The 20,927-nt window shown below is 48.3% G+C and overlaps 1 protein-coding gene across 1 annotated transcript; it reads right to left on the minus strand.

Moving 5' to 3' along the window:
- Window positions 1-1,479: 1,479 nt before the first annotated feature.
- Window positions 1,480-20,207, minus strand: CCDC25 (coiled-coil domain containing 25). The gene is made up of 9 exons (XM_045011718.1): window positions 20,051-20,207; window positions 14,739-14,786; window positions 13,769-13,808; window positions 10,427-10,478; window positions 8,489-8,564; window positions 7,657-7,760; window positions 5,723-5,925; window positions 4,399-4,444; window positions 1,480-2,438 (listed from the first exon to the last, which is right to left on the minus strand). Exons 1-9 carry the CDS (start codon window positions 20,073-20,075, stop codon window positions 2,409-2,411), a joined length of 624 nt encoding a protein of 207 aa, XP_044867653.1. The 5' UTR covers window positions 20,076-20,207; the 3' UTR covers window positions 1,480-2,408.
- Between the last annotated feature and the right edge of the window lie 720 nt (window positions 20,208-20,927).

The raw sequence follows: 20,927 nt of genomic DNA on the forward strand, positions 1-20,927 counted from the left end.
CACAGCAGGGGGGCTGGATTAATAGAGCCCAGGATGTCCAGCTAGTCATTAGCAAGAGTTGTTATTGCTATTAGGACCAGCTCTATCTTAGGTACTTACATGGCCCCCATTACAGCGTAACCTTTTTAGTGTATTTATTCACACAACATCTCCAGGAGGTAGGGCAGAACTACTACCCCCATTATACAGATGGGGAAACTGAGGAACGGAGACACTGACTTGCCCAAGGTCACACCTGGAGTCTGCAGCAGAGCAGCGAACTGAACCTGGGTCACTTACATTCCTGGCTAGTGCCCTCGCTGCCAGACTATCCTTCCAACCGGGCTCCAACACTCACTGTAGCGGCAAAAGCAAAGAGCGCGTACTCCCTATTTCATTGTAGCAGGCCCTCAGAGCGGCGAGGATCTGGGGCCGGGAATGCTGCTTGCTGGATCCTGGGGTGGATTAATCTAGGAATTTCCAATGCAGGGGGCTTGAATTGCTCCTGGAAAGGAGCTAGGACTGGCAGCCCTGCGGAAACCCTCTACCCACAGAACAGGCATGGCCTGGGCAGCGCAGCAGCTTCCTTTGCAGCCCTGCTGATGTGCTTCAACCCTCCTCCAGAGGGGCCTATTCTAGGAATGAGACGTGGGTCTTCACTGCTTACCCCAATCCCTGAGCTGTCTGTAGGGGAGGCTAAGTCCCACGCCCATCTGACCACTTGCTGAGTGCCTGGCGGAGGCTGGCTTTAATAATACTACTGTAAAACTAGCGTGAAGGAAATGAGAGTGAGAACCCTGGTGCTTCTGATGTAGGATGGGGGTCAGAAAATCCAGCCTCATGGCTGCTACCCCATCAGACCTCTAAAACGTGCAGCTAATACGCACAGATCTCAGCCAGCTCTTATGGTCATTGAAGCAGATTCACCCATCCCCAGGGGCTAGGGCTCTGCAAGCCAGCTGGGCCAGGAGCACAGGGCCTGAGTTCTAGGGACCATACCTAGAGTACGCTCCAGCAGCCTGTAAACTCCTGGGAGCAGGGACATGAATCATAGAATACCAGGGTTGGAAGGGATCTCAGGAGGTATCTAGTCCAACCTCCAACCTGGACAAGCTCAACGACATGCTACCTGCTTGGCACTAACCGATCCTCTACACAAGGACAGTAACTTCATAAATGGCTGTGTAAGCTACATGTACCCAGTGAGAGCTACATGGACCTAACTAGCTGTGGCAACAGAACTCATAGGAGCTTGCGTCTGTGGAAGAACGAAGCTGAAAAGACAGACACTGCTTCACGCAGAGAAAGCTCATTGCTCCTTCTGTTTTTCCTTCATGTTCCATTTAAACTCTTCTCGAGCGTCAGCCACATTAACAATGGCTGAAGAAGCATTTGCCACAGTTACTCACACACAAACCCTCCCTCATGTTCCTCCTCCAACTATAATCCCATGTTTCGAGCCCACACAACACTGTGAACACAGGACCCCCAACAGCAACATGCTTTAACAGCTGGTATGATTTTAATTCTAACATATATACACAGGTTGCGATAGTTACCACCATCATTTTGAAAGTACTATTATCCACATCACATTACGAGTTACTTAGTCAAGTGTTCCGGGATTTTCAAAGCCCAACTCCTTATTTGCAAACTTAATCCTTTAGAAGAGCGGAGCCCCGAGTGCAGCCCAATACAATTTATGACTATCCTACAGACATACAGCCTCAGACACCACATCCCCAGCATGCATTGCTCCATCTCACTCAGAACGGTCAGGCTGCTATGCAGGCTAAGACTTGTCTCCATAGGCGGCAGCTCCATATTAAAATGAGGGCAGCTACAATTTGCTGCATTTACAAGAGAGGTGGAGCTCTCTGGCTGCAGGCAGATTTGCAGTGTGGCCATCAGCTGGGTCAAGTTCAGGCTCCCCCAGTTTACAGGGATCCCCTGGCTTTGATTAACACACATGTCCCATCAACAAGAATCACTCAGCAAGAGGAGAGCAGAGTCCTCAGCTCAGCAATTCTGATTTCAGGTTTGAATTTACACCAGGGAGACACTGCAATAATGGCAACATTTTTTGCATCAGTCTCCTGCCAATTCACTAAGGCAGCACAACACTCCTGTAGTTCACATTAAAAGCCCCTCCCTCAAAATAAATATATCAAGATTCTTGTAGAACCAGAATGTATGCTCCCCCCCACTCTCTCTCTCTCTCACACACACACACACACACACACACACACACACACAAAAGGTACTGTCTTTAGGAGATACGTGGCACAGATCTGGTCCGATATTGCCAGTGAAGGTTCAAACAGGGTCTGAAACTGAAGTCAGCATTTGGTTTTTTGGCATCTTATTGAGGGTGAAAAATTCAGACGTGGCAGTCCATCTCACGATTCAGAAAGGAGAGCATGCCCAATTCACATGAAGTCATCCGAATCATTGCCATCCTGTGGAGAAGGGAAGAATGGAATTATTGAGATACCTTTTTAAAATGGAAGTTGAACACTGGCAAGATAGGTTGAAAGCCACTGGACTACACTTCCTTCAGTTGCTGACCCTTAAAAATGTCCAGTGGAGGTGCAGACCCCTTTAGAAATCTTAGACAGTCTGCAGACCCCCAGACTGAAAGCCACTGTTGTAGTCAGCAGCCTCTCCCATCATTTAAAGGAAGTAGCTGAGTTTTTTCTGGTTTTGATACAAAGGCCATAAAATCAGCCCAGGCTTACTCAAAAGGCTCACGGTCAGAGTTCTGAAACTAACAATTCCCAAAGCTAGGTTCTTTATTTTTTGTTGCTAACATTTCACATGTTGAATGTAAGTATTCTCCTGCTCATTCAAGAAGTATGCCCCACTGAGAGATTTTCCCCTCCAACTCAAAGCCTAGGACCCAACCAGCCAACTGTATGGGATACAGATGAAATATAAAATCTGCAGTGCTTGCTAGCCATCCAGTAAATGGGCTCCACACGTTCCCAGTGCAGCAGGTCACTCATCCACGGGTAACCCTGGGAGGCAGGGGACTGGGGATTAAGCTCTGATAACCCCTGAACTGGTTACTTTAGTAACCTTTCCTATATCATGAAGTGGAGATCAGTCTCTTGCCAGCACTCCTGTGTATCAGCCCTTTGTGACCATAACTTGAGCTGACCCCAGCTTAAAGGCATCAGTCTGACAACACATGTGGCTTAGACACAGAGAGGGGTGATGACCCCATACATGGACATTTCCTCACAAGGCATGTCACTAACCAGACACAGCCTGCACATGCGTAGCAGGAGGTGCCGCTGCTTAAACCCCAGTTCTTTTTACTCTAGCATGCTCACCCGTGATCCGGAAACCAGCCAGAAGAGTCACCAACCCCCCCCCCCCCCGCCACCCACAAAGCCACAAAAACCATAAACCTATCTCAAGCAGCTGCTGAGCCTCTGGGGATGTGATGGGTGAACAGATTTTAAATAAAGATTTGTGTGAGGCACTCTGAGCTCCTTGTTTGCCTAGAGGTATCACCAATGCAACAGCAAGTGAGGGAGGGTACTTGCTTTCAGAGGAAGGATACCAGGCACAAAGCAAGCGCCCTAGTGCGCACCAGGGAAACGATGCCCTCCTCACTCAGCTTAGGTCCTTATGTAACCCAGCTCCCATTCATCTCTCAGTGCTCATTTTCCTTATGCTTGTCCTGCTCGCTCAGTCCTTGTCTCACTGCTCCGACTCCCAGCTCCCTCTCTCATAACATGCGGCTTCTAACCCCAGATGCTCCCTTCTCTCCTCCTCCAAATCCACCTCTCCAAGCAATCTCAGCTGCCTCTCTATAGTCCCCTGGCCTCTTGTCCCCTGTCTTGGCTTCAGTTGGCCTTTAGGTTGCCTACTGCTCAGGGCAAGTGAGCCACCCTTGGTTTAAGGGCTCCGCACACCTTTAGTCACAGAGTAATACAAAGATTGGTGATTCCCCCAGCCCCAAGACAAACCAGACACTGGACTAAACAGGCAAAAGGAAAAACAGAATTTCACTTCAAATTCTCTCTGTCCCACCATAGCACTCTGTCATCCTTCCCACACAAAACTGCCTCACCTCTGCTGACAAGTGGCTCTGAACGCACCCGAATGGAATTCAGAGCAGCGGAGCACGAGACTGGAGAGGAAAGAAAGGAGTGGATGTGTCATTGGCCTGTTTAACATCCCTAGAGGACGTTACAGGTAAGAGACTCCCTTTCCCTGTAATCATGCAGGTCCCTTCTCCTTAGATTTTGTTCTGTAACTCCAACTGACAGGCGGAGAACGTGTGGAACAATTCACCACGTGCAGCTACTGGGCTGAAACCTGCTTTCACATCAGTCTCCTATTACCCTGCTCTGATTCTTATTCAGGCCTCTGGAAGCAAGGTCTTCACAGGTGCCAGCCTCAACATACCTGGTTGGAAGACATGTTCTCAGACTTCATTAGCGAAGAGTAGCTCCTGCAAGGGAAGAGAAATTATGCAGCAAGATGCATTTTTAAACGTACACTGTGAAACAGGCAGAGTGCCTACAAGATTAGCCCTCCTGTGCTTCAGAGGGAATTCAAACACATCCGATCTCAACATTAGCTGGTCTGCCAAAGAACATACTCCGGCCCTAACTGAAGATTAAATGGACAGTGGGGCGCACAGACACCTTGGCACAAAAAACACAAGTCAGAGATGGACTATGGTGACCTCCTCTATCGACTAGGAGCCAGTGCATGGGTTTTCTACAACATCCATTCTCCACAGCTTTGTCCAGATACACTGCAAGCAAGATAACCCGCAAGAGATTACAAAACCCTCTTTGCTTTAGGATTACTATAAAACTGGCTTGCGGGTGGCCAAAGCAGCTCATGGGCGAGAGAGATGGTGAGAGCTGGAATCCAATGTCCCCACCAGCACTCCCTCTTGCCGTCAGAAATTGAACTGAGACTCAGCTGCCTCTGTGTTGGGGCTCTAAGTTATTGCTCCTCTGAATTACTGAGCGCTCCAACAGGAGCCGTGGGGTCTAGGCTCCCTGAATTCCAGCCTCGTGACCATCTAAACACACATTACTTACTATTTATTGTAACATTTTCTATGTACAAAGCAGTCATGGGATACCTTCTGGGTCAGTCTGCTTATGCGTCCAGGTTTGTTTGGTACGGTCAGGGGATTAACATATCTACCTTATCTACTCTTCTCTCAAGGACCAACATGGCCACAAATGTTTCCTGCATGTCTCCCGTCAGACCGGAAGATCTGTTCATCATGGTGCATTACAGGAGTACATAATGCCTTTCATGTACACTAGGATTCATCTGTGGTTTTAAAATCACTATTTGTGAAGTGCTTTGAAGCTTGACAAGCACTACACAGGCGTTGATTTTCACCAGAGCAATTCAGTGCTTTACAGATATAGCAGGCAATTATATCCATTTCAGAGTTCAGTGACTTGTCCAAGTTCATACTGCAAGCTGATGGCACAGGTGGGAAAAGAACCCAGGAATCCTGACTCCCAGCTCTACGAACTATTCCTCACTCCAGTTTCTATTAAGTGAACTGGGTGACTACATCTAATTCTCAAGACAAAGGCAAAGAAAGGGTTGCCAGGTACAGCAAATACTATTTCTTAAGACTGTACCAGTCTAAGACAGAACAGAGTACGAATGCCTCAACAGGAACCTCACAAGTCTCGCTCCCACCACTGATAGGAAATACTCACAGTTAGAGTTAGTCACAGTCATTACTCACCTGAGATCTTCCATTTCTTTCTTTTTCTTCATTTCCTCCTTCTCTTTCCGTTTCATCTCTTGGATCTGGGCTTTTTTCTCATTCCTCTCCTCTCTGTCCCGGGCTTCCTTCTCAGCGGCCAAGTCGGGGAACCGCTCCACTTTGGTCTTCTCTAGCCTGTTCAGTATCTCATTCACCTTCTTCTCCACTGTCACTGTTCTCACCTTAGGGACGGAAAGAACTATAATCTTTATCAAAAGTGCTTCCACCTTGCATCTCATTGAGAAAGAGACTTTCCACACAGTGAGGTAAATACCAAAAAAATGGAACATTTTCCCCTTTACATGTGGCTCCTGAATCTCATTTAAAGAGATGGAAAGTCATTGCCATCTGGTGCTGTGCAGTGGCCTGTTTGAAAAGAGCTGGGAACACGGTACAATCTCCGATGGGCACAAGAACACAAACCACTACCACAACTATCACTAATGGGTTTTCTTGGCTGCAGTCTCAGCAGAGGCGCCCAGGATTGACTGGATCGTGCAGAACGGTCATCCACCCAATTCTGAGGTGAGTCTCTGTGGACCAGGGCTGAGCATGTTGGCAAGGGAAGCTCATGTTGCTGCTGAGTGCACTGTGCCTGTTCTGTGGACCACTGTCTCCGACCATGCGCTTCCCAGTACTGATTTGTGTTTTAACAAGCACTTTGCACTTCTACAGAGCCTGCCATTCGCGGATCTCCAACTAGTTTACAGACAAAAGTCTTAACACACCCAGGAAGATACAATCCCCATTCTCAAGACTGGAAAATTCAGGCACCAACGACCTGAGTCAAAACCTGTTGAAGTCCATGCGAGTCCATTGACTTCAGAGGGCTTTGGATCAGGGTCCCAAGACATTACATAGCTTCCCCAAAGTCACACAGGAAATCTGTGAAAGAGCCAGAGGTGGACTCAGATCCAAGACGTGGGCCTTTACCACGAGACGATCTTTCCTTCTCTCCCCTGACAACCTAGCTCTTTTTTTTACACGTGATTCTAGTGCTCTGGAAGTCAGTCTTTACGACTTCCTGACAGGGTGCCCACCTGGGTGCCGAGAGAGAACTCTTCTCTGAACGCAAGTCTGACTGTTAGCAATTCTGAAAGTGACAACTAGATTCATATCTTAAGACTGGAAGTTCTTTCAACATTTAAAATTATGAAAATACCCAGATTTTATAGGAAGGAGGACCTGATGAAGTCTGATTTTCAAAACTTCCCACTTCCAGATGAAAGGGGGTCGCCTATTAAAATGTTACCAGTCAGAAGCAAACCAGCTGCGATTATGTTGTTACCAGGTCAGAGGGGCTTCAATCTTACTGAAGACAATAATCCAAGTGTAGTTGGAAATTCAAGCAGAAAGCGTATCTGACACTTGGACAGAGCCGGCTCTAGGTTTTTTGCTGCCCCAAGCAAAAAAAACCCCACACCTCCGAGAGTGCAACTGCAGAAGCGAAAAAACCCACAAACCCTAAACCACCAGGAATGCCACCCCTGGAATTGTGCCCAGTGGCTTCAGCCCCAGGCAGGGGGCTTCTAACCTGAGCCCTGCTGCCCAGGGCTGAAGCCCTCGGGCTTCAGCTTCGGCGGGAGGGGCTCAGGCTTTGACACCAGGCCCCAGCAAGTCTAAGCCAGCCCTGGCGACCCCATTAAAATGGGGTCCCAACCCACTTTGGGGTCCTAACCCACAGTTTGAGAACCGCTGCTTTATTATATTCCGACACCCAAGTGGAAACTTAGTTCAGCCCACCAAAAAACAGCTGGGATTTTTCCCATGCCCTGGACCCCAGCAGTTTCCCCTGCTTTAGAGCCCTCGCGTGAGAGACAGTATACTCAGCTCTCAATACCACAGCATTATGGAGAAGGAAGGTACTGCAGTCAGCTGGTGGGTTTCTTTGCCGCTGCACAGCAAACACTTACATCCTTTTGTCTGTGAAACCCTATCTGCCCCACGTCCATGTCAGCCGTTTTCTTCAGGTTGGTCCATGGCGTGTACACCACATTGATGTTGTTCATTTTGCAGCCTACAGAGCAGTAAGGGGGGAAAGGAGAGTTCTTGTATCAAGGGACCAGAAGGGGGAAACATTTCTATTCTCCCTCCCCACCCTGAACCTTCTGACGAGCTGTCTCCACGATCAGCCAGAGTCATGTTGTGTTACATAGCTCCTAGTCAGCAACACTTGTAAGGACCTGTCCTCTTCCTCCTCTCTGAAGTAACGGCATTGCAATGGAACAGAAGGACATTGCGATATCGCGTTCTGTGGCAGCAAGAGCCAAAGCAGTGTAACAAACTCCAGCTGGAGTCTGGCTTTGCCAGAAGGCTGCCTGCTCCAAAGAGGGCCTCAAGTGGGCATTAGAGGGAAAACGCCAAGACCCCTTTTGGCTCATACAGTGATTGAGAGGCACCGTCAGGAATCAGGGGATTAAAGTTTTAGTATGAAAATAGCAGCAGCAGCACCAGCTGTTGCAAGTGACATCTGTTTCCCATGAAAACAGCAAACTATGAAGTGTACTTACACTTAACATTCTTCTGAAATTTCTTGTTTTTAACTTCAGTAATTTGGGATGGAAAGCCCTGGCTGGGATGATTTAGTTGGGGACTGGTCCTGCTTTGAGCAGGGGGTTGGACTAGATACCTCCTGAGGTCCCTTCCAACCCTGAGATTCTATAATTCTATGAATAGACACCCCCCCACACACACACCCCTTGTACACAGTCCCTTAGACTCGCGAATTCCAAAAGTAAATGTTACCTTGAATGCTATTGGCCTTCACTAGATGGGCGCAGTCTATCAAAACTTCTTTGGGAATATCATCCACTGTCTGCCCCTAAAGCAGACCAAGGAAATATGCGTGGTTTACTGTGCCATTTGAGGGGACAATATGAGAGTTATGAACACAGGATAAACACCACACCAGCAGTGCACTTGGACCGTGCTATACAAACACAGGTATGAGCCCCCGCATTACAAATGCAGCTTATAATGCTTTACACTTCTATAGCACCTATCAGCCAAGGATTTCAAACCACTTTACAAATGGCTTTGCCTCTATACCCCTCAGAGGTATTAGCCCCTCTTACTGAAAGGGGAATGAGGTAGAGATAGAATGATTAGTCCTAGATCTCACAGATCCATGGCAGAGCCAGGAGCTGTGTTCCCTCAAAGCCGCATGGTTGCCCAGAGTGAATCAAATACCGCACACATCAGGGGATGTGTATTCAGGTCCCCTCTCCCTGCTGCTCTGCAGCCAGATTGCTCCTGCCCTCTGCCTTGGAGCCCCTGGCCAGCTGTTCCCGGGACCCTCCTGCGTGCTGTGCAGAGTGGGGGGGAGAGAAGGGGGGACTGATGTCAGGGTGTCCCCCTCCCCCTCCTGCCCATGTACCCCATCTCTGCAGAGCAGGGTAGGGGGGACAGAGATCAGGAGAGCTGCTGCAGTCTGAACAAGGAGCTTTCTGGTGAGTGCCTTAAAGAGACAGCACACGGTCTCTCATAGACTTCGCCAGCATCCAGCACGCACGCACGCACACACACACACGTGTTGTTGTTACTTCTTGGTACTTCCTGTGATGCACATATATTCTTGGTAATTTTATTCTTATTATTTGTGGTTTTATTTATCTTATGCTTAAATTTAATTCTTTGAGTAGTGAGTTCTAAAATGCCAAACCTGTTCTGGCTGGAGTAATTATCCCTATCGTAGCTTTTTTAAAATATATATTATAGCTCAGTTTTTTGTTTCTACTGGCGGCGCACATCCACACATCACCTCGATATTGGTGCACATAACAAAGTTCATTCCGCACATGGATGGAAAAAATTAGATGGCTCATTGGTCAGGCACTGTACTCAGATGATGAGACTTCAAATTTTGTCCTATATTTTGGTTGCACCTTCTCCCCTGCCCTTCCTAGGCTGCATACTAACATATGCCCAAGTTCCACCACACACCTGCACCCTTGCAGACCCCCATTAACATCAGGGGCACCGTGTGTGAGCAGGTGGGTCTATGCATCCAGAGCTCATAGCGGAATGGGAGCCTCAGATTGTAAGATCTTCAGGGCAGGTACCATGACTTCCTGTGTGTGTGGATAATGCCTAGCACAGGGGTAGGCAACCTATGGCACGCGTGCCAAAGGCAGCACACGAGCTGAGTTTCAGTAGCACTCACACTGCCCAGGTCCTGGCCACCGGTCCGAGGGGCTCTGCATTTTAATTTAATTTTAAATGAAGCGCTTCTTAAACATTTTAAAAACCTTATTTACTTTACATAAAACAATAGTTTAGTTCTATATTATAGACTTATAGAAAGACATTCTAAAAACTTTAAAATGTATGACTGGCACGCGAAACCTTAAATTAGAGTGAATAAATGAAGACTCGGCACAGCACTTCTGAAAGGTTGCCGACCCCTGGCCTAGCATATTATGTGCATCATCAGAACAAAAATTCTCCCACATTTAGGTGTAGAATCTCAATAAATATTAGAGGCAACAAACCCTCCTAAACCTGGGAGAACTAGACTTAACATTTCTGAAAGTTGTAGGGTTCAAAATAAGCACAGAAAACCAACTCCTGAAAAAAATATTTTCTGGAAATATGAGGATACAAACCCAATTTTTAAGAAATCCTTTGCAGGTCACTGTTATATCAGTACATACTTGTTTAACTGCACCAGGATTCCGAGATTACCTTGTGTAGTCGAAGGTACACGTGTGCAGACGAGAGCTTATCCACATGAAACCTACAGAATACAAAAGCACATTTAGCAGAGGGTCACTTGCTCTGAAATAAATGCCACAATACAGTGTGTCATAACAGACCATGGGTAAAAGCATTAAAATAAATTCTGAACATGCATATTTGACAGCATGCAACGGAATTGTTACAGCTTATCAGGTGTTTCAATTTTTGAGCAAATATTCACCCATCTTTAAGAGGAGGAAATTGAAAAGCTAAATGAAACAGTTACTTAAAAACCTTGTATTTTCTCTGAAACATAATATACTCAGACAACATTAACAGAAAGATCTTAGGATAAGATATTCCTATTTGCTCCTTCTAGTGATTCCTATGGAAATGGCACAGATCTCTACCCTTTCTAACTACATCAGTTAACTAATTATGTGAGAGAAACAAATTAGTACATCACTATAGCAAAGCGTATTATTAAAAGTGACAGTTATGCTAACAAGACCCAAGGATCTTCCATCATAGGCTATGTCTACATTGCAACAAAACACTCACAGCTGGCCCATGTCAGCTGACTGGGCTCCAGGGTTATAAAATTTCAGTGGAGATGTCCAGGCTCGGGCAGGAACCTAGGTCTGGAGCCCTGTGATATCTATATGGCAATTTTACAGCCCTGCAGTCCAATTCCCGTGAGCCCAAGACAGCTGACACAGCCCAGCCACGGGCGTTTTACAGCAGGGTATACATGCTCCTAGAGTCTTACATCCTCCATTTTCAGAGCAGATGCAAGAAAAGCAGAGGCAACGCATGCTTCTTACACACTAGCTCCACCAATATGCCTCAATCCACCCCCAAAAAGACCATCTCTAGGAATGAGAAGGGAGGACAGTCTATATGGCCCACTCAATTAATTAGCCTCTCGGCTGAAGTGGCTAACAAGGAAGCAAGTATCAATTAAGACGATGGGGTTTGTATGTGGAAGCTTGTCTATGGAGATAACTGGCCTATTCCATATATCATCTAACAGCTTTACAAGGATCCAAGCAAATTCGGCCACTGCCAACATCGAAAATTTGTTAAGGATTAACACAAACAGTAATCAATGGTATATTTGAACATAAGAACAGCCATACTTGGTCAGACCAAAGGTCCATCAAGCCCAATATCCTGTCTGCTGATTGTGGCCCAATGCCAGGTGCCCCAAAGGGAATGAACAGACGCATTATTATCAAGTGATCCATGCCCTGTCGCCCATTCCCAGCTTCTGGCAAACAGAGGCTAGGGACACCATCCCTGCCCATCCTGGCTAATAGCCATTGATGGACCTGTCCTCCATGAATCTATCTAGCTCCCTTTTCAACCCTGTTATAGTATTGGCCTTCACAACACCCTCTGGCAAGGAGTTCCAGAGGCTGACAGTGTTTTGCATGAAAAAATACTTTCTTGTGTTTGTTTTAAACCTGCTACCTATTAATTCCATTTGGTGGCCCCTTGTGCTTGTATTATGAGAAGGAGTAAATAACACTTCCTTATTTACTTTCTCTACACTAGTCATGATTTTATAACAGTGAGCTAACAGTGAGTTGTCCTAACTGCCCCTCTCTGATTATTTCCTGTTCCATGTAGGGGGACCAAGACTACGTCAACATGTGTGGTAAAGAGCAGTGCCCGTAGCCACCCCTGCACATGCGACCAGTTAGGTCTGCTTACGTTACGCACAGCTCTTGCCTCTCACGATTCTGAGAGTCGTTCAAGCTCAACTCATGGAGCCAGAACGAAGGCAAGAGCTGAGACAGGAGGACAGGCAGCGTGTGAATACAGTAGACGTGATGATGACATTGTGTATATACATGTACAAGAAGAAAGCAGACAAAGGGATTGGGCTGGAGAACCAGCATGTTCCTGTGGAGAAGATACTGATCTGGGGGTCAGGAGACCTCGGTTCTATTCTCATCACTGTCCCTGATCTGCCATGTGACTTGGGACATGTTATTTCACCTCTGTGCCTGTCTCCCTATCACTAGGGCCCTACCAAATTCACATCCATGAAAAACGCATCACGAACCATGAAATCTGGTACTGTGTGCGCTTTTATCCTAGTGTATAGATTTCATGGGGGAGACCAGCGTTTCTCAAATTGGGGGTCCTGACCCAAAAGGGAGTTACAGGGGGGTCGCAAGGTAATTTTTGGGGGGGGGCATGTCATGTTATTGCCACCCTTACTTCTGTGGTGACTTCAGAGCTGGGCAACCTGAGAGCGGCGGCTGTTGGCCGGGCCCCCAGCTTTGAAGGCAGCGCCCCGCCAGCAGCAGCGCAGAAGTAAGTGTGACAATACCATCCTATGCCACCCTTCGGTGCTGCTGCCTTCAGAGCTGGGCGGCTGGAGAGTGGTGGCTGCTGACTGAGGGCCCAGCTCTGCAGCAGTGCAGAAGGAAGTGTGATCATACCATACCATGCCATCCTTACGTCTGCGCTGCCGTTGGTGGAGGCTCTGCTTTCAGAGCTCAGATCCCAGCCAGCAGCTGCCGCTCTCTGGCTGCCCTGCTCTGAAGGCAGAAGGAAGGATGGCAGTACTGCAACCCCCCCTGCAATAACCTTGTGACCCCGCCCACACAGCTACTTTTGGAGTCAGGACCCCTCTACAATTACAAAACTGTGAATTGCAGATTTAAAGAGCTGAAATCATGAAATTTATGATTTTTTAAATCCTATGACTGTGAAATTAACCAAAACGGACCGCGAATTTGGTAGGGCCCTACCTATCACCCTTTACCTTGCCTGTTTAAAGCTCGCCTACATGGTTATTAAAGAACAGCTATTTCTGAAGAACTCCACGTGCGGGCACACCTATTCCATGGGGCGGGGAAGGATAGCTCAGTGGTTCGAGCATTGGCCTGCTAAACTCAGGGTTGTGAGTTCAATCCTTGAGGGGGCCCCTTAGTGATCTGGGGCAAAATCAGTACTTGGTCCTGCTAGTGAAGGCAGGGGGCTGGACCAATGACCTTTCAGGGTCCCTTCCAGCTCTAAGACATAGGTATATCTCCATATATTATGATGATGATGTGCACACAAGCCATATTACATTATAAACTCTTCAGGGGCAGGAACCAGCTCTTACTATGTGTGTGAGAAAGTATCTAGCACAGTGTGGCCCCAACCTCAGTGGGGACCTCTAGGAGCTATTCTACAGCCCCCCCATGACTGTGTTTAAACTAGTAAATATTCTGAATAGCACCTATAGTAACCAGAAGAGCACCAACATTGCCCCCCACCGAAGTTCACTATGAAGGGCATTTCATTTCACAAGCATAAAGGATTTACACGGCTCTTTTCAGTACCTACCAAATATCTTCAGGCCAGCCATACTTTATCAGGTCTTCATCTGCAGGCATGAAGAAAAGAATACTGAGTAAAGAAGGATACTTCCCCCAGCAGCCAACCAAACTGCCCACTGCGACACAGGCAATGAGGGGAAACGATTGCTTGAACTCATTTTGACACACCACTGGTTAATATCAAGAGTGTTTGCATCACAGTATGGCACCTGGAGAGTGACAGTGATGGAACCCCAAATAGAGCCTGAAACACACAGTGGTCTTGGTCACAAAGGTGCTAAGGCCAAGGCTCTGAACATTTCTAATTTCTATCCCTTTTCCTCCACTCCAGTCTCAGGTGGTGGTGGTGGTGGTTGTTTTTTAAACTGGGAAACACTGATCTTTGCATAAATATCCAATGTAGGAGATTTTCAAGAGGGCAATTCCCAAGACAAAAGCACCGACTCTCTCCAATTGAAGTGCTAATTTTGGTTTTGCCTCAAGTACTGAATGGCAAGCAGTGACATGAAATAAAGCAAGACTGTACCCTGGCTTGCTGGAAGAGGACACAGCAACAGAAAACCTAGTTTAGTTGAAGAACAGTAACTCAAGATGGGAAAAACTGACCAATTATGCGGGGAACAATTAAACCAACTAAATAAAGTGCTGTCAAATCATGCTAGGCTTCTACCATTGTTTCCTTGACCATTTGATAGCCTGACAAAAAGCCCAGAGTGCTCACTGACTTCAGATTAAGTCCATGGACAGCTTCCCCTCTCACCAACCCCCGCCAATGGTATAAAGTAATGCTATAGACTACATAAGGAGTTAGTGTATAGCATAATTTGCAAAGCAGCTATCAGGAAAAATCTGCCTTCAAACAATGCAGTAAAATCAAAGAGGAAAATTAAAAACCAAGGTTAAAAAAGGGAAAAAAAAAAAAAAAAAAAGGAAATCCCAACCTCTCAAGCCTTGCCCAAGTATTTTCATGTACTTACTTTCATATTTATCTTTTCCCATGTAAATGCTGTAAACGGCGGGAACAACTGAGGGATAGAAAGAGGACACACATCAAGAGGAGTTTCAGACAAAACTGTGCACAGAGGTACTGACAAACACACCATGTCTCCGAACATCTAATCCACCTCATTCCCTTCCCAGGGGCCAGGGCAAGATTGAGTCACCTTAAAAAGCCATAGAGAACAAACAACCAAGTTTCCACCAGTTCCCTTGGAAGACTAGTCAGCAGTTTGACAGTCCTCGGGGCAAGACACTTCATAAGGTCCAGGCTCACTTTGGCTTTATATAATTAAAGCAGGGTGCAGTCCTGTCATCCCAGCATAGGACTGAGAGTCAAAAATTCCCACGCTCTATTCGCAGCTCTGATGCCGACTCCCTTTGTGGCCTTCGACAAGTCATCTAAGTTCTTGAAGCATCCTACCTAATTCCTCTCTCTTCGTGTGTGTCCACACCCACCACTCTGCCTAGACATCCGTATTATGCCATCCTGGGAAAAACTGGGCAGCTCTTTCATAACTCCCTCCGCAAGGGACAGCGCACTTGAAGACAGGCAGGGGAACAAGAGGGATATACAACTGTAGAGAAAATTGAGAGGAAGAACCACTGCCTAACCATGTTATACAGACAGTTAGGTGGTCCCTTATACATGGCAACACAGAGTCACAACCTCAGTAGCAAAAAAAAAGTTATGTGCTAGCCTAGGTCACTGGCCATGGTGACACATGGTTAGTTTCCCTGATTACTGAGTGAAAACCATACTGTGTGGACATAAACAGTACTTGGAGCCAGCCAAATTATCAACTGCTTACAAACTCAGAAATTACAGTAAACAGGGACTAAACTTCTAGTTTATATTGATGGAAATAAAAACGTATCCATGTCTCAGTGTAAATACAAAACCGAGTCCAGATGTGTATTAGATAGCTACAAAGAAGATACAGGAATTAGAGAAATCTGCTGAACCATCAAGACAGGAGTTTCATGCGACAGTGACCTGGTCTCTGAAAAAGAGAGAATGGAAATCAGCATGGTGAGAAGCTACATGGATGAGGCAGTGCAGAGAAAAGTCTCCTCTAGAAACGTGGGGCCTGATCCTACACCAGCTGGAGTAGCTCCATGGAAAGAAAGGCTACTTGCCTATATGGCACATACGACGCTGGTAAAATCAACCATATCTCACATACTATGAATCGGGCTATGGCTACACTTAGTGCTGCACAGCGCTGACGCGGGAGCGCTTTGAAGTGCGAGTGTGGTGGGAGCGCCAGCGCTGGGAGAGAGCTCTCCCAGTGCTGTCCATACTCCACCTCCCTATGCGGATTAACGTACAGCGCTGGGAGTCGTGCTCAGCGCTGTGCACAGAGGTACTGACAAACACACCATGTCTCCGAACATCTAATCCATCTCATTCCCTCTAATTCCCATCTAATCCACCTCATTTTTTCACACCCTGCTGCAGCGCTGCAAATCTGCAAGTGTAGCCATGGCCTCAGTCCCTTTGGGGAACTTTTAGTGACCTGGGATGGTTTCGGGAAAATGAAGTCAATCCTGCCACAATGCTACAGGAATGGATTAGATGTCCTAGCAGCAGATCCCTTTCAACTTATATGGTCTGATACACTTGGATATCAATGGACGATATTTTAAATAACTTGCAAGAGGTTATTGTTTTCTTTCTAATTCTGGCCACTTAAGACTTAAGTATGATATCACTAGAATCCCATAGATCACAGGTTTTCAAATTGTGAAGTGTGACTTCCTGAGGAGGCACAACAAGGTTATCAGGGGTAGGAGGACTTGATGTGAAGTAGAACATTCCTGCATCCTTTCCACTTTCCAAGGAGCAGGAGTCAGGGGAGACAGAGCCTCTCCACAGGTAGAAGCAGTGGCATAGGGTGACCAGATGTCCCAATTTTATAGGGACAGTCCCAATTTTGGGGTCTTTTTCTTATATAGGCTCCTATTTTACCTCCCTCCCCCTCCCTCTCCCGATTTTTCACACTTGCTGTCTGGTCACCCTACAGTGGCAGCAGTGGCTAACGCACAAGGGGACAGGTTGGTAAGCCTGTCCCTGCACTGTCTGTTACTGTCCCACACCTCAGCTCAAATCCTGCTTTCACATGCTGGGCCCATGGCAGAAGGCAGTGGAGGAAGCAGCTAGAGCCAGTGAGTGGAGTCAGCAGGAGCAGCGTAGTAGAGGTCTGGGGAGGACAGGGGAGAGACAAAGCAGTGGCTGCAAGAGGGAGCAGTGGGCTGAGAGGAGCCTGGGGAAGTGAGGAAGGAGGAGGCATACCAGGAATATGAAGCTCCGAAGGGAGGCACAGCAACAAAGTTTGGGCACCTATGCTCTAGATAGAGCTATAGCTCCATTTATGTACAGTGGGCATTAGAGGGGTTGGGGAGACGGTGAGACATTGTTCCTCAAACTGCAAAGAGTTTTCAAAGACAGTGATCTTGTGGCCCTATCACCAAACCAACGAGCAGCAAAAGAGCACCTAATTGGCAAAGAAGTGCCAGTACTCAGGAGCTGCTAGTTAGAAGGCCCTGGGACCCACCTCAGACTTGTGTACTCAGTGCCCTGGAAACCCAGCACTCACTTTTCAGCACCAAGCAGCTGCCTGCACATCAGTAGAAAATGGCTACATTTGAGTGTTGGATTAAGTGATGTTCATGTATCAGTTTGCTGCATTTGTAATATGCTTTGAAATCCTCTAAGGGATGAAAGGCACGATAGAAATGAAAAGCTTTTCCTCTGGTCCAGAGAACATAAATAAGAAGAATCATAAGAAACAAACAAGGTTACATTCACTAAAAGGTCAGTGGGATAAAACCAAGAGAGGAAGGCTGCAGAAAAGATGTATAGTTAAGATGTTCCATCCCAAGAGAAAAATAAAAGAGGAAGAGTGAACAAGATGAGGCTGTGAAGGTCTTACATTCCTGATCATAGGGTTTTTTGGAGGGCATGTTAAAACCATCAACAAAGCTCAAAAAAAGTTAAGCACATACAGGTTGGTGACATGACTAGGTCTAGAAGCAGGGCACTTTTTTGTGATACAGTAGAACCTCAGATTTAGGAACACTTCAGCAATCGAGGCTGTTCATAACTCTGAACAAAACATTATGGTAGTTCTTTCAAAAGTTTACTACTGAACATTGACTAAATACGGCTTTGAAACTTAGGGGAGGGATAGCTCAGTGGTTTGAGCATTGGCCTGCTAAACCCAGGGTTGTGAGTTCAATCCTTGAGGAGGCCACTTAGGGATCTGGGGCAAAAATTGGTCCTGCTAGTGAAGGCAGGGGGCTGGACTCAATGACCTTTCAAGGTCCCTTCCAGTTCTAGGAGATTGGAATATCTCCAATTATTACCTTTTTTTTACCTTATTATGCCGAAGAAAAATGCAGCTTTTAGCCATCTTAATTTAAATGAAACAAGCACAGAAACAGTTTCCTTAGCTTGTCAAACCTTTTTTTTTAATTAAAAAAAACCTCACCTCCCCTTTTTAGTAGTTTACGTTTAACTCTGTACTGTATTTACTTTTGTTTGTTTTTGCTGCTGCTTGATTGTGTACTTCCAGTTCCAAATGAGGTGTGTGGTTGACTGGTCAGTTTGTAACTCTTGTGTTCCTAACTTTGAGATTCTACTGTACTTTCTTCATGAACCACCAATCCCACCCACTCACACTGCACTAAAATTTGGATTTCACCTGGTCTGTTATGACGCCCCAATCTTTGTACATGGGCTTGTGGAAAGCATTCGTCTAAAAAGTAGTAATAAGTAGAGACACTGTATGTATTATCCCTCTCCCCCCCACCCCCGCTGCCCCATAGTACATTGGACTCAAAGACCCTGGCCACTGCTAACGTCTGTTCAGTGCCACTGGCTCTAGCAATGACAGGAACGCTAGTGCAAAGGGCCTCTTAGCTGAGGTCACCATTTTAAACGCTACTATCTAACCCTGCTAAGAACAGATCTACCTGACATAGTAGTTAAGACAATGACAGGAACACATCAGTACTAGAGCTTCCCAGTGTTTTTAATATCAACATTTTAGAAGTTTCCTTCAACATACCCAGGACCTCAGATTGTAAGCTCTGTGGGGCAGGGGCTCTGTCTTCCTTCATACCTGGACACTACCTCAGTGATAATTGTTTAAGGGAAGAGATAGCATCTGCTTAGGTTCGTGTATTGCTATGGGACCACTGGTGCACAACCCAAGGGAAATGCAAAGCGAAACTCTGGAAAGCTTTCCTAACAGCAGGATGGAGGAGATACTTAAATTCTCCTCCTGGGGTCAGGGTGGGAGCCCCGTTGCTTTGTTATGACACTGGGACACTAGACTGGATGCAGTCCAAGTACACACCAGTGAGAACAACCCAGGGCTGGCTGGCCCTTGGGAAGGGAGATGTGGGCAGGACGGGCACCAAACCATCCAGCTTCAATGGTTGGAGAGCAGGCAGCCTGAACAGATTGGGCGATGTACGAGGGCGGATGGGGAAGAGCATTAATGATCCCTAGGGAGAATGGGAGCCCCCAGAGCACGGTGGGAGAGCAACACCCTCCCCCCCCAGAAAGGTGGGGGCCACCCTGTTCTTGCAGGAAAGGAGCAGCTGAGGCCCGAGGGTGGAAGAGGTGGCGAGCAGGGAGGCCCAGTGTTCGCGGGGAAGCAGGGAGGAGCGAGGCAGCCAGCTGATGCTGCAGGGGCTGTCCGGGGCCCCGAGGGGCCTGGACACGGGGGGGGGGGGGGGGACGGCGAGCGAACTTCCGGTGGGGGCGGCGGTGGCCCCGAGAAGTTTGAGGGAATAGCAGGGCTGGGGGGCCCTGAAGGGGGCAGGAAGGCGCCCCGGCCTGCGGGGGTGGGGGCCCGGCATGCAGGAGGGGTTGAGGAGGCGGGAGGGGGGCCCGAGGCGGGGCTGGGGGGCCCGGCGTGCGGGAGGCGGGGCTGAGGAGGCGGGAGGGGGGCCCGAGGCGGGGCTGGGGGGCCCGGGGGCAGGGGCTGAGGCGGCGGGAGGGGATGGGGGCCCGGCGTGCGGGAGGCGGGGCTGAGGAGGCGGGAGGGGGGCCCGAGGCGGGGCGTGCGGGGCTGAGGAGGCGGGAGGGGCTGGGGGCCCGGCGTGCGGGAGGCGGGGCTGGGGAGGCGGGAGGGGCTGAGGAGGCGGGAGGGGGGCCCGAGGCGGGGCTGGGGGGCCCGGCGTGCGGGAGGCGGGGCTGGGGAGGCGGGAGGGGAGCCCGAGGCGGGGCTGGGGGGGCCCGGCGTGCGGGAGGGGCCGGAGGGGGGGGGCCGGGGCTCACCGCTGGAGGTGAAGTAGAACACCATGGCGGCGGCGGTGGCTGAGTCCCGGCTCCTCGGCCGGCCCGCCCGGCTCAGCCCGGCCCGCTCCCGGCGCTAGGACACTCGTCGCTACCCGACTTCCGGCCGGATTCCGGAACCCGCGCACCGGAAACGGAAACGCTCGCGCAAACCGCCGAGGGTGGGAGCGTACTTTCGGCGCGTGCGCCAAGCAGAGGCCATGCGTCCTCCTGTGCGCATGCGCCTCCCTCAGAACGCAATTAGCGGTGGGGGAGAGTAGGCGGACTGCGCGCATGCGCAGATCTGTCACCTGGGCGGTCCGGGAACTGTTGTTGTAGTAGGTTGTGCGCATGCAGGTTGCAGTTCTTTTGCAAACATGGCTGTTAGTTGGTTGGCTCGTAGCCGGCCCTGTAAGGTCTTGTAGGCGATGGAGCCGTGGTTAGCCCACAGATCTGGTGGGCCTGCAGCTCTGGTTCTGTGCCACTTCGGCCACTGCTGGGGGTATTTAATGTTGCATTGGTGCAAATTTCTCTAATGTAGATGGGGGGGCTTAGTGCCTCATTCTGGGACACATAGTCTGAATTACAGCACCAAATAGGGTGACCAGATAGCAAATGTGAAAAATCGGGACGGGGGTGCGGGGGGGAAGGGTAATAGAAGCCCATATAAAAAAAGCCCCAAATATGAGGACTGTCCCTATAAAATCGGGACATCTGGTCACCCTAGTGCCAAAGGCACAATCAATAGGAAGTCAATAAGCGTTCAGTAAGACTGAGGCCTGATCTGCAGTGGGTTAAAGAGGTTGTCTGCAACAGAAGAATTAACATGTGGGAGGGACTATGTTATAACACACCATGGCCATGGGACTGTACTGTGGTG

This window comes from Mauremys mutica, chromosome 3 (genome assembly GCF_020497125.1).
Source record: "Mauremys mutica isolate MM-2020 ecotype Southern chromosome 3, ASM2049712v1, whole genome shotgun sequence".
Taxonomy (NCBI): Eukaryota; Metazoa; Chordata; order Testudines; family Geoemydidae; genus Mauremys; species Mauremys mutica.

What these genes read in the sequence shown, in the direction of transcription:
- CCDC25 (XM_045011718.1), bottom strand. Translation starts at nt 20,075, where the DNA reads ATGGTGTTCTACTTCACCTCCAGCG. An exon ending in GGCTGGCCTGAAGATATTTG is followed by an intron (nt 10,479 to 13,768) that starts GTAGGTACTGAA and finishes TGTATTCTGTAG; the next exon opens with GTTTCATGTGGATAAGCTCT. An exon ending in AAAGAAATGGAAGATCTCAG is followed by an intron (nt 4,445 to 5,722) that starts GTGAGTAATGAC and finishes CTTCCCTTGCAG; the next exon opens with GAGCTACTCTTCGCTAATGA.